This window comes from Phascolarctos cinereus, unplaced genomic scaffold (genome assembly GCF_003287225.1).
Source record: "Phascolarctos cinereus isolate Bilbo 61053 unplaced genomic scaffold, phaCin_HiC Scaffold_1;HRSCAF=81, whole genome shotgun sequence".
NCBI lineage: Eukaryota > Metazoa > Chordata > Mammalia > Diprotodontia > Phascolarctidae > Phascolarctos > Phascolarctos cinereus.
In genome coordinates, this window is record NW_027555514.1 from 247,355,340 (window position 1) to 247,368,716 (window position 13,377).

At 38.4% G+C, this 13,377-nt stretch overlaps 1 protein-coding gene across 1 annotated transcript in view; it reads left to right on the plus strand.

Annotated features, from left to right (window-relative positions):
* The window catches only part of OTOGL (otogelin like), a 194,923-nt gene that overhangs the window by 12,482 nt on the left and 169,064 nt on the right, over window positions 1-13,377 (plus strand). Inside the window, exons 4-5 of the mRNA XM_078150389.1 lie at window positions 4,058-4,179; window positions 10,154-10,359. Coding sequence (XP_078006515.1) covers window positions 4,058-4,179; window positions 10,154-10,359 — 328 coding nt within the window. The remainder of the gene's footprint in view (window positions 1-4,057; window positions 4,180-10,153; window positions 10,360-13,377) is intronic.

Sequence of the window (13,377 nt, forward strand, 5' to 3'; positions counted from 1 at the left end):
CCGTCCAAATGTACTCTGCTGCCACTGATACTTGAAAATCAGTATTTGTTAGGTGACATGTCTTTATCCTTAAGCTATATCATTTTAGTATTTTTTTTGAAGTTTGGAGAGAGTAGGGTGAATAGATACTTCACTGTTTCTTTCTCCTCACATTTCTTTTTCTTCTTCAGTGATGCTTCTTTCTTCTACATATTTTGGGTGTGTGTGTATGGGAGAGTGGGGATCTGGAACAGTCATTTCATTCATGTGGAAAACTCTTGGTGTAGATACTCATTCCATTGATGTAGATTGGTGACTCCCCTATAAGTTATAGTTTAGAGAGTTGACTGGGACATGGAGAGGTTAAGTAATCTGCTTTGTTCTCTTTTGGAAAATTGAATTAGCTAGTGGTTTTTCTGTTTTATTAATTGTTTTTGAAAAACCAGCCCAGATTTATCAAATAAATACTTTTTAATATTCAATTTTGTTTATCTCTTCCTTGATTTTCAGAATTTCAGTTTTGTGTGTGTGTGTTTATTTGGGGGGTATGTGACTTCTCCATGGTCCCCTGGCTAGCATGTGACAAAGAGGACTGGAATAAGCTAAGTCTTCCTGGCCCCTGGCTTTCTATCCATCATTCCACATTACCTCTCTTTTCTAAGTTATGACTTTTCTTCTTTCTTATAGCATTATTCTCTTTAGAGAGAAAGCTCATATCAATGGAAAGAGAGTATATTTCATTCAGCACAGAGATTACTTGTACATGTTGAAGAAGAATCATGAAGCCACATAGGATTTAAGAGCTGGAGTTTCCCACTGTCTTGATTTGCTGAAACCTTTCTCTTTTTCTCTCATGTCTTTGTTTGGGATGGCTTGAGCCATCTCCTCCTCCCACATGCAACAAGAGATTAATATATGCAGATGGCATAGTTTTGATAGCAGAAACAAAGGAATGATGGCGGAGGAGGGAGACAAAACAGGTGGTCCAGTGACAAAGGGATGGAAATAAGTGCTGATAAAAGTAAAGGAGCACAGATATTGAAAGGAGTCAGAGAGGCGTTTTAAAACAACAGCGGCAACAACAACAAAAAAGGGCCATTAAATTCTTGAATCCCAGGAAGGAAATAGGTCGTGTTGGAAGTTACTAAATGGAGTGTAATGACTCAACAGGATCACAAATCTGTCTGCATCTGTGCCACAGACAGGGCTGGCTGCAGGAAAAAGAAGTAGGTGGGAAGACTTTGTTTGTGTCTAGTGTTCCCATTCTGTGTTCCAGGCCTTCTTCTTCTGTAGACCCTACCTCAGGTGCTCTTTTTCTACTGGCCTGCCCTTTCTCATGCTGGCCCAGATTCCCAGGGCTTAGAGCCACCAGCCCTTCCTACTTGCCTTTTGTTTTTTACCTGACTTGCTTGGCCGAATGAAGTGAGTCCTGGTTTTGGAGTCATTTGGATAATGATCTCTAAGGTCCTTTTCAGCTTTAAATCCGTGGTCGTATGTCTCTTCTCATGTTTCTTGTACATCTAAATCTATGATCATATGATACTTCAGGGTTCAAAGCTAGATACTTTGCCCAGCACAAGTCTACTGGTAATAAAAGCTTGTTGATTGAATGTTCAATTCTTCAAACTCAAATTCAGTTACCACTTATTAAGCACCAAATAAATGCAGATAATTGTGTTCGTTTTTGTGGAGACAAACACAGATCGGTCAGATATTCCCATTGCCCTCATGGAGCATGCCATCTAGTAACAGGGAAAAGACAAATACACAAAAATCATAACTAAACATAGAACAAGATTCACGAATAGAAAAGGCTGTGATGGGTAATGCCAAACCTTGGTGGTATCTGACTTTTCCCTTTCTCACGCCTCTCATATCCAACCATTTGCCAAAGTCTTGTCTATTCTATCTTCACAATATTTTTTACATTCCTTCCCTTTTCCTATTCTCATCACCATTACCCTAGTACAAGCTATTGTTACTGATTCTCTGCATAATTTTTTGGTAGTCATCTAATAGAACTTCTTTTCCTCCACCCTTTCCCTTCCTTCAATTCAGCACATGCCTGGCATATCCAATACCAGAATAATCTTCCTTACAAATAGATCTGGTCATGTAACATCGTTGAATTCTTCTCACCATCCACCAAGAGCCAAATGACACCATATCAGTAAAGCCATCCCTAATTACCTCTGTTGGCAATCATCTTTCCTCCTTCATATCTCCAACAGCACTTCATTATGCACCTTTATAATGAACTTATTCATGAATTATTGTATATATCACAGTTACTTCTATTGGGTCTTATCCCCATCTAAGACTCTAAGTTCCATGAGGGTAGAGACTCTGGTGGCTTAGCTAAATTTTGTCTTTCTTTTTTTCCTTAGCGTGATAGTCTGTATGTAATTGTTATTGTTGAGTCTGACTCTTGGCGACCCCATTTGGGGTTCTCTTGACAAAGGTACTGAAATGATTTGCCGTTTTCTTCTCCAGCTCACTTTTACATATGAGGAAACTGAGGCAAACAGGGTTAAGTGACTTACCCAGTGTTACGCATCTAGTAAGTGTCTGAGGCTGGATTTGAACTCAGATCCTGCTGACTCCAGGGCCAGGGCTCTATTCGATGCACCACCTAATTGCCCTCTATATACAACAGGTGATTTATAAATGTTTTGTGAATGTTAGGCTCAAGAAAGGATTATATTTATGCATTAATATTAAGATACGAACTCTAGCTCTGTTTCTACTTTTAAGAGATGTTGTTTACATTAGGGATGGTTTCATTCTTGGAATCTTTTTCAGATTCACCAGTGGAACTTTTTTTTTCTTTGGTGAAGCTGTATATATGACACTTTCTATAGTTTTTTTTTGTTTCCAGTCTGGATCTGTGATTTCATTAATATAGTGTAGTCTCAGTATGGAAACTCCATTACCTACACCATCGTAGATTGGAAAAATCTAGAATTCTATTTATTTCTTTTCATACTCTTGCTTTCTTCCTGCCATCCCTCTCCCTTACTAATATTCCCTTTTCTATATTTATGTGTGTATATCTCTATATACTCATATATAGAGTGTCTAACAAGTCTTAATGAAATTTTAAACTATTAAAATGTAAAGCTGAACTAGGACTTCTGGGAATACCCAGTAAATTAAAATTACCTCTACTGGGGAAAATCAGTACCCACCCTGCAACTTCTAGTCTCAGACTCAGAGAGCTGCCTGGGTCACTGAAGGGTCAAATGACTTGCACAGAATCGTACACCTAGTAGAAGTCAAAGGCAGAACTTGAACCTAGGTCTTTCTGGCTCCAGCTGTTACTGTTAATGCATTATGCCAGGGATGGGAAACCTCTGGCCTGAAGGCCACATGTAGCCTTCTAGGTGCTCGGGTGCGGCCTTGTGATTGAGTCCAAGTTTTACAGAACAAATCCTTTTATTTGTTCTGTGAAGTTTAGATTCAGTCAAAGGGCTGCACTTGAGGACCTAGAGGGCCATATGTGGCCTCGAGGCCAAAGGTTCCCCACCCCTATACTATGCCATGCAGACTTCCAAATATCCTTAGCTTTGCTCCATTTGAAGCATATTTCATGATTCTCTAATAGGTAACATCAAGTTACAAACATTGTCTGGAGCTCAGTAGCTCTTCTTGTTTCCAGTACATGATATGGGGCTTTGGAATTCTGAAACCTTACATGGGTAGTTTCAGGTCTTGAAAAGAAAAAGGTACTATATAAATGTAAGAGTAAACAACACTGAAGCCAACCCAGTAAGGCTTGAGTCACATATCTATATCTATCTAAATGTATGTACGTGTATATATTTTAGCAAATCAATTCTCTTTACTGTTTTCTAAGCTAAAGATAACATCTCCCTAAATTCTCCCTGACATTTCAGTTAGAGAAAGCATTTTCTCTTCTGTTCTAAACTTTCCATTGGTAAAGTAAGCGATCCCTAAGTGTAGTTATATAACATTTGTAAAGTGCCGGGAAGTAATGGGACTATGGAAATGCAACACTAGTAAACTTATTTTTTTTTTCTTGGCTCCCATCAGCTGTGTTTATTTTTCTCCTCTCCAGGTTCATAATAGTCCTAAGTGCCCTGGTTCCGTGTACTACTGCCATCGGTCAGTTAGCTTGTTCTTTTCAAGCCAAGAAGAAATTCTCATTTCTGGTCATGAAGTAAAGAAAGATGGAATCAGGTATGATCTGATAGTTGCTCAAATGAAATTTGCAATGCAATTTCGAAGCAGCTCAGAGTGGAAATGAGTTTTGGGGAATAAGAAGGTAGCATTTCCTCATCTAAAATAAACTTAAGAATTTACCTAGTAAGAAACTTACAGTAATTTCACAGAGGCCATTAGCATGTAAATTCCTTTAATTCAGGGACCATCTCACTTTTGTGTTTGTATCCTCAGCACCTAGAAAGTGATGGGCTGATAATCAATGCTTTTCAGTCATTCACTATGGCATGCTATGTCTCACTTTTTTTTTTTACAAAGCACTCCTTGCAATCATTCCATGAAGAAGATGGTATCAGTTTTATTCTTCCCATTTTAGGGATGAGAAAAATAAGACAAAGAATCAATGACTTGCCCAGAATTAATCAGAATCAAAATTTGGATTCAGGTCTTCTGGTTCCTAATTCAGCACCCTTTTACCATACCTGATGCCTCTTGGGTTTGGGGTACAGGGAGTACAGCTGGAGGCATGTATAATACAATTATTTCTATTATTATTATCATCTTATCAAATTATTTTGTTTTGAAAAGGTTAAAAAAAGCTCCCCCAAAATGTGCTTTACCTCCCTGGGTCATATTTTCCATATCATGAGATGAGAAATTTGGCCTAGATGGTCTCCAAGATTCTGTACAGTTCAAAAAAATTCTGTAATTCAAATACTAGCATTAACTTGTTAGAATATTGAGACTAGATGGCACAGGACACTCAGCAAATGAATTAGAAAAGATTTGTATTCGGTCACCTACTTTTCTGTGAAGTACTCAATGTTATTCAGTACAAGCATGTATTAAGATTCTCTATGTGCAAGGCAGTGTTAATACATGGGAGTGAAAAAAATTCTCCCCCAACGAAGTGCTGGGTATCATACTGTGACCCTAGGAGTGATTACCCTCCCCAAATTCCGTCGGCCCCTTCCTTGTGCATGTATGTGAGGAAAAATGCCATGTTTGAAGGGTCTGGATCAAGTACTCAAGTGTTCTGTGATTCTTTATCAGTGATCCATACTGCTTGAATGTAGCTATATCCAGTTACCCCTGCATGTTTTTTCCTTTGTAAGACACAGATTGCTTTGGGTAATAAAGGTGTATCATTCCTCAATGGCTACTACTGCTAATAAAATCATATCATAGAATTAAGAGGCAGAGTGTCATAGTAGCATCATGGGTAAATATCCAGCCTCAGAATCTGGAAGAGTTGGGTTAAAGTCCAGCCTCTGCCATATACTACCTTGTGAAACAGAGCATTGTGCCCCAGGAAAATCCCTAAGGCCTATAAATTGCAGAGAAAAATACCTGACCACAGTGGGAAAGGAAATTCTTCACCACAAGCTTCCTACAGCAATAAAATCATAGTTCCAGTAGAAAGAAAGTATCATAGTGTGGCAGGATTTTAGGATTGATCTAGCCGAAGTGGGGTGATCACCTTTCCCTCTTCTTGCTCCTGCTTCGTTTGCCTTATGTTCATTCTTATCTTGGGTTCAAAGGTAATAAATAGAGGAGAATATTCTGATTCTTCCATACTAAAATTGCAACATTTCTCTCAATAATTAATGAGCTCTGAGACCCTACCTCAGTGTACCAGGTTTTAAAAAATATATTGGAGATGCCTCTTTCTCCAAAGCTCTTTGTTTATTTCTCTATGTCAAATTCCCTAATTTCCTATGTTTAATTAAATAATATCAGTGCATACCAGTTTAATTAAATATCAAGGCTACCGTCTGTACTATTTATTGAAAGTACAACAGACAATAAAATGAAGACATAAATAATTGTTTGCAATCTGTGAGCTATGGGAGATATTAAAGCCAAGTCACCCTTAAAAATCATTACAACTGCTGGCTTCTCTTTATACCTGAAATGTTGTTCTGTTCTTCGGCTTTCTCAGGCTTGCAGCCAACATCTTTTAAGAATTCTTTTTATAAATACTTCTTCACAAGATAGGATTTTAAACAGTTCTCTTAGGACAGTACACTTCATCTTCTTTCTCTCTGTATTTCATTTAATCTTTTTAAGCCATGACAGATAATCTTTTAGAATGTCAGTTAAAACTCTGAGTCTCCTCACAGACTCATTGTCCAAGATTCCATTGCCTCTCAATGATATGGTAACTATCTCTAGCCTCTATGGGTGAGGCTGTTACAATAGGATTATGGATTTAGCTCTGTCAGGGTTCATAGAGATGGTCTGATCCAGCCCCCTCATCTTATGGGTAAGAAAGGGGAGGCCAGAGATGATAAAATGCTTGCTCAAGGTGGGTATCTGAGGGGGGATTCAAACCCCTGTGTCCTGGGCCAGTCCTGATGATGTGCCTCATTAAAGCTAAGTATCACTAGTGGTTTTTTTTTAAAGGATTCAAGTGAACCAGTTATGAAGGTCATATCATGGATGAGTACAGCTCCTCCTTGTCTTCCTTATTCCCCAAATGAAAACAGGCTGTTCCTTGTGGCAGTAACCTGCATAGAATTGGGGTCCTAGGTTCTCTCTCCCCATTCCTTCCAACTAGTTGCCACGACCTCACCTCACCAATCAGAATTTGACCTTATCTATAATCCCATGTCTATACTCACTTGCCTTGTTAGTTCTGCTTTATGGCCCACAAACCTGGTGCCAGGTTTGTGCCTATAGTGACACCCATCACACCAAATCTCCTCCATCTCTAGGGCACTTTGTGTTTAGAGGGTTAATTTCCAATAGGGCATGTCAATTGACTGCCCTATTATTCTACTTAGCATCTTTGTGACTTCCTGGACCATAACTCCCCTTGCTTGCCACTGCTCTCCTATAATATATTGTCTCTATTATTTGAACATAAGTTCTTCAAAAACAGGGACATCTCTTTTGAATATGCATCCTCAATGATTAGTACCATGCTTGGCACATAAAAGTGCATAAATAATGCCTTTCATTTATTTTTTCATTCATTCACTCATTGATTGATTTGCTCATTCATTCAATTATTTATTCATTTTAATTTATTCACTATACCATATTGCTTCTCATTTTTAATAGAGCACTTTCCTCACTATCATCTTATGAGGAAAGTGGCAAAAGTCATATTATCCCTATTTTAGAAATGAGGAAAGTGAGATGTAGAATCAGTGACTTGCTCAGAGACACATAGCTACAAAAGAGTCAGTCAGTATTTGAACGAAGGTCTCTGAGTTCATTGCTCTTTTAATACACCTTGCTGACTTAGGGAGGGGGAACAGGACAGCTTGAGACATGTGCTACCATTGTTATATCTGTTATTATTTCAGCAAATATTGCTAGAAGTGGCAAAAATATTCCTGAGAAAGTGCCGTTAGATTCATCCTCTGGATGCTATGCATTAGTGATATTTTGGAATATGCTGTAGCCCTTTGGTTGAGAGGAGTTCTAAACCACTTTTAAAAATACACAGAAGAAAGCAGAAGGAAGTTTAGAATGGAACACAGAAAAGCTAGTTAGTATTAAACTGTCATGTTAAACTGAATTATACTTTTAAAAATCCCAAGTTATACATAATAGGGATTAATAATTTCCTATACACTCTTCTTTTTCTGTTCTTCTTTGTAAATAGAATGTTTATTTGTTGATATTACTAAATTTGTAGTAAAAAGATTTTTTTTTTAAATAAAGGAGCTTCCTATGTCAAATATATGCCTTAAGGTGAGGATTTTGTTGTTGTTCACAGTCATGTCCAACTCTTTGTTTCCCCATTTGGAATTTTCTTGGTGAGGATACTGGAGTAGTTTTCCATTTTCGCTCCAAGCTCATTTTATAGATGAAGAAACTGAGGCAGAGAGGGTTAAATGATTTGTTCAGGGTCACACAGCTAGTAAGCAAATGAGGCCAGATTTGAACTCAGAAAGGTGAATCTTCCTGACTCTGGGCCTGGTACCCTATTCACTGAGCCACCTAGTTGCCTCCAATGTGAGGATAGGCAGATGAATATATGAAAGGCCTGTAATTTCTTCAGCATGGGGAAATGCATCTTTGCTTTGGCTGATATGGAAAAGGCCATATATATTTAGTAAATAAGTCATGTACCATTAACTGAGAAACAGAAGTTACATGACTTATCCAAGGTCAGTCACATAGCTAGTAAGTATCAGAGGAAGGACTTAACCTAGGTCTTCCCAAATCAAATCCCAGAATTCTGTCTTTTACCCCAAACCACTCCTATAATATGGGGGACAACAGTAGTTTTAAAAATAATTTCAGTAATGATTTTTCTCCATGTTAAAACATTAGTTGAAACCAATCGAATACTATTGGAGGAAGTAATGAAGCTGTACTAAACACACAGTGCATATTGGGTATTTGTTTAATGCAGTAAATAAATAAATGAATAATACATGGTCCCTGGCCTCATAGGGCTTACCATCCATTAAAGAAATAGGGCACAAGCATAAACAACTCTAGTACAAAATCATGATACACAATAAATTTATAAAATTAAAAACAAAGTGCTATGTGATGTCTCAGGGGGGGCAACAAAGTTTCCTAGAGGTGACATTTGAATCAGGTTTTGTAAGAAAGATAAAAATTCAAGAGACAGAAGGAAGCCAAAGGCTCATCAGACATAAGGAACAGGCATGGACAAAGGTGCAGAGGTGGGAATGTGCAGGGTGTGTACAAAGCACTGTGAATCATTCACTTTGCTGCATAGAATATATTTAAGGAAGCAATAAAAGATTGAGCTGCAAAATCAGATGGTGCTATAGTGGGGAGATTGAAAGGCTAGATGGACGAGTTTTAACTTCACTCATTAGGAAATAGGGAGCCATTGAAGGTTTTGTTTTTAGCAGAGGAAGTGACATGAACAAGTCTATCCATAAGGAAAATCAATATGGTACCTCTGTGAAGATGAATAGGAGGAGGAAAGGAGTGGAGGCAAAAAAGAGGTTGTTAGGAGATTGTTGTAATAGGCAGATGTGTGATGAGTAGATGAAAAGGCAATACATTTCTTTTTCTAGTAGTTTGTGGGAATAGAGAGGATGGGTCAGAGATTTTGCAGGGATTAAATTAAAAAGGATTTGGTGAATGATAGGAACTCTTCCTTCTCTCAGAACTCTAAAATCCAAAGATAACATAAAGTTTTCAAACATGGGAGACTAGGTAAATGGTAATGGCTTTGACAGAGATAATGAAATCAGAAGGAAGAATAGGCTTCATTGGGACATATTCCAAGTTTAGTTTTGGTCATGTTGAATTTGAAGAGCCAGTGGGACATTCAGGTACATCTTGTAGATAATTGGATATGTAGGCAGGATCCAAGTATGACTGTCATATCCAGTTTCTGTGACTTTGCTCACTGCTGTATGCCATGCCAGACTGGATTCATTCCGCATTTCCCTCCATTCTTCCCTTTTGAAATTTTTCCCTTGCTTCAAGGCTCAACTCTTCTTTATGCTGGGTATCTTGATTTTCCCTTGTCTTCCTTTTGTCTTTTTCCCCTAAAGCTAGAAGAGGTATTATTGTTATTGTTGTTATTTACAACAGTTTGTGCCTTGCACATGGTAGAAACTTAATAAATGATGGTTCTATTGGTTGAATTGGCCTGAAATGAAATGGATCCATCATTTGAATTGATCATGTTCTGCTTTGTGTTACAGCTATTTGTGTAGATATCTCAATCCTCACCCCCATTAGATTGTAAATTCCTTGAAGACTATATTATTTCGTCTTTGTATCTCTAGAGCCTAGAACATTGCCTTGCACATAGTATGCCCTTTTAGTATATAATATGTGCATGTTGCTAGATTAACTCATGGTTGAATTAAATTGAACTAAATTACTGATTGGGTGTTTAGTAACTAAGTCTATTAGTATTGACGGAGAAAATTTCTTACCATTTGAAGAACCAAATAATTCTAGAAGACTTTCCCTCCAAGGTCATTATCATTGACTTTATGTCAGAGCTCGTAGGAATACTTTTGTTCTATTTTTCCAGGTTGACATTGCCACAGACAATTGGGCATGTCTACATTGAGAGGCTCGCTGACTACATTCTGGTGAAAACAAACTTTGGCTTTTCATTGGCTTGGGATGGCATATCTGGCATTTACATCAAGTTGTCTGAGGACCACAGAGGAAAAACCAGTGGTCTGTGTGGGAATTATAACAGCATTCAGTCCGATGACTTGCAAATACAGCATGGTAAGTGAAATGCCTAGAACGACCAAAGCACACTGGGGATTTGAAGTAGGTGGTGTTTGAGCGGAGTCTTGAAGGAAGCCAGAAAAGCTAGGAGGTGAAGGTAAATAGGAGAGCATTACAGTCATGGCAGACAGCCAGCAAAAAGGCAGAGTTGAGGGATTGAGTGTTGTCTGTCAAGAACAAGAAGGTCTGGGTCACTGGATCGTAGAGTACATAGAGGGGAGGAAAGTGTCAGAAGACTGGAGAAAGGTAGGAAGGGGCCCAGTCATGAGAAGCTAAACAAACAATTTCTTATTTGATCCTGGAATTTATAGAGAGCCATTGAAATTTATTGAATGTTCATGGACGGGGTTGACATGATCTGACCTTAACTTCAGGAAGATCAAGGTTGTGAGTCTGGGAGACAGAGAGGATGGTGGGTCCCTTAACCTTGGCCCGCAGGAAGTGCTGGTTGTTGATGATGGTGGGAGTGAGTTAGAATGTCTTCTCTTCCCTGTCCAAGCTGTTGATCTCAGACTGTTGGAGATATCAGCTGGCAGTCACTTTTCCCATATTATTATGTTAAGTGATACTCAAATAGGATAGTACTTTCTTTCAAGTAAGACTTAAGAAACAGTAAATACTTTACATTTGACTAAATAGAAATGTAAATTTGGAACACCTTTGGGGCATATCTGCCTATTTGGGGGAGAGATATTTTGTAGCCAGTCCCAGTAAGGCCATCTTAAATGATTGCAAATTGGTAGTTTTTTGGAAAGGTAGAGTGACATACAGAGGAATACAAAGAAAATAGCACAATTTTTTGGAAGAGTTTATTTCCAGGCATTGATTATCTATTTGCTTATCTATTCACTTTCATCTGTGAAATACTTCTATTCTTTAGTGAATGATGTTCCTTTAAACTCCAGCAGATTGTATCAATTCCCAACGTATTGGAAATGGTTATTTCCAAAAGTCCTACTTTTACATTTTAAGATGATGAACAGAAAAATGAACAACTTAAATTTTACCTTTCATAATAGCTGGTACGTTGGGAAAGGGGGTAAAATTAACCTGAAATCATACCATTTTACCTAGGTGGACTGTTGAATGTTTTTGAGTGACAATTACCTTGATGATTTTCTAAAAACAGGGTCTGTTTTTCCTGTAGACACCAATATGCAGTGGTAAAAGTATGAAAGAATTGCTGGGGATTATACAGTTGTATGTCCACACAAATCAATGTATAAATGAAGGTGAAAGGTGTTTGTTTATGTCTTTAATAAGGAGAGCAAGGCTGGTCCAAGGCAGGTCAACAGAAGTAGCTGAAAGGCTTATGGGTATCTAGGTAGGCCCCAGCCATTTTGTTGTGCTTCATGCGTAACATTCTCAAAATTATATTTATTTCTTTAGGTTTAAAAGCTGGTATTGCCAGAAGTATTCTGTCAAAATGCAAACATTCCACCTAAGATGAAAAACATTTCCATATCATTAACATAGTGAAGTTGTTTGTTAAGTCCCTAGAAGTAAAGGTCCTGATGATGTGGGTCACAGCTAGGTTTTGTGGAGGCAAAGGAAAGGTTTGTGCCACATTCAGCTTCCTACAGGATTTCTTCTGAGGAATCGCTCGGGCAGAGCAAGATCAAGTTCAAATCAGAGGTATGCCAGAAGTCATAAAACTCATCAAAACAGGAGCATTGAGGCTGTTCCTCATTGGAGGATTCCCCCTTGGAATCTCAGTCCATGGGCCAAGCATGATAGGAATGCTTATAATCCCTGCTACACAGGATACTAAGAATGCTGGATTGCTGAATTGAGGAGCTCTGAGAGGTAAAAAGCTAAAGCCAGTTAGATGTCCACACCATGCATGATACCAATATTGTGAGTTCTTGAGGAGGGGTACCAGGCTGCCTAATGAGGTGAGGTCTGGCTCAGAATTAGAACAGATCAAAGTTTTTCTGCTGATTAGCAGAGGAATTGGGCCTCTGAGTGGCTCCTGCATTTTCAGCCTGGTGAAATGGGGAAACCTAGTCTTAAAAAAATCTTAGTCTTAGGGAATCTTTTTTTGAGTACTTGAAATCTTCTCTCCCAACCTTACAGTGCATGCCATACATACTTTTCTAGACTTTTCTCTCCTCTTCTAACACAGATTTTAAGATGGAGTCTCATCACTTCCTTTTCACCAACTCTTTGTACACCAGCCCTTCCAGGTTGGTGTGAATGCTATTCAATTCAACTCAATAAACATTTTTCAGGTGGGCCACAAGATGCAAAAGAGGATGCTAAGGATTGGGATAAAAATGAGATATTCCTTGCCCTCAAAGAGCTTATTATCCAACATATACACCAGCATGGAAATATGAAGTAATTTCTGAAGAATAGCAACAAAAAAAACCCTAAGGGAATTAGGAAAAGTTTCATAAAAGGTAGTGTCACTTAAGTTAAAGCCTTGGAGGAGACTAAGAATTCTAACAGGTGGAAGCAGTATAATTCACTCATGGGGACAGGGCAGGAGAGTTGATGCCCATTTTGGGGCACAACACGTAGGTGAGTTTGGTTAGAATCATGAACGCATAGAGCAACATGAATTAAGTCTAGAAATGTGGGGGGGGGCAGATGGATTTTGAAGGATATTAACTGCCAAGATTCTCTTGTTTTGGTCAGGAGAGTTTGCACAGATGCTTCCATAATTGAAGCCTCCCACCATACCTCTGTGACAAGCTTGTGATTTTTTTCTTGAATTCTAATCCATTTCTTCTCTCCATCCAAGTGGTCTGTAGTATACCCTCATGACGATACAGCTTTCATTTGTTGAGAACCAAATGTTCTCTAGTGTACTTTGGCTCCTGGATTTCCACATATTGTCATTATCTTCCTAATAAAAAATTCTATCCTTGCCCTCCCTTTCCAAACCCTTCCCCCTCTCCCTCATCTGTCTTCTTTCTTTAGAACAAGATTTGAAGCCTTGGAGAACTATATTCCAGGCATGAGTCTCATCCCACTAATTCTCAGTGATATCTGTGAAGTCAAGCTTACCTC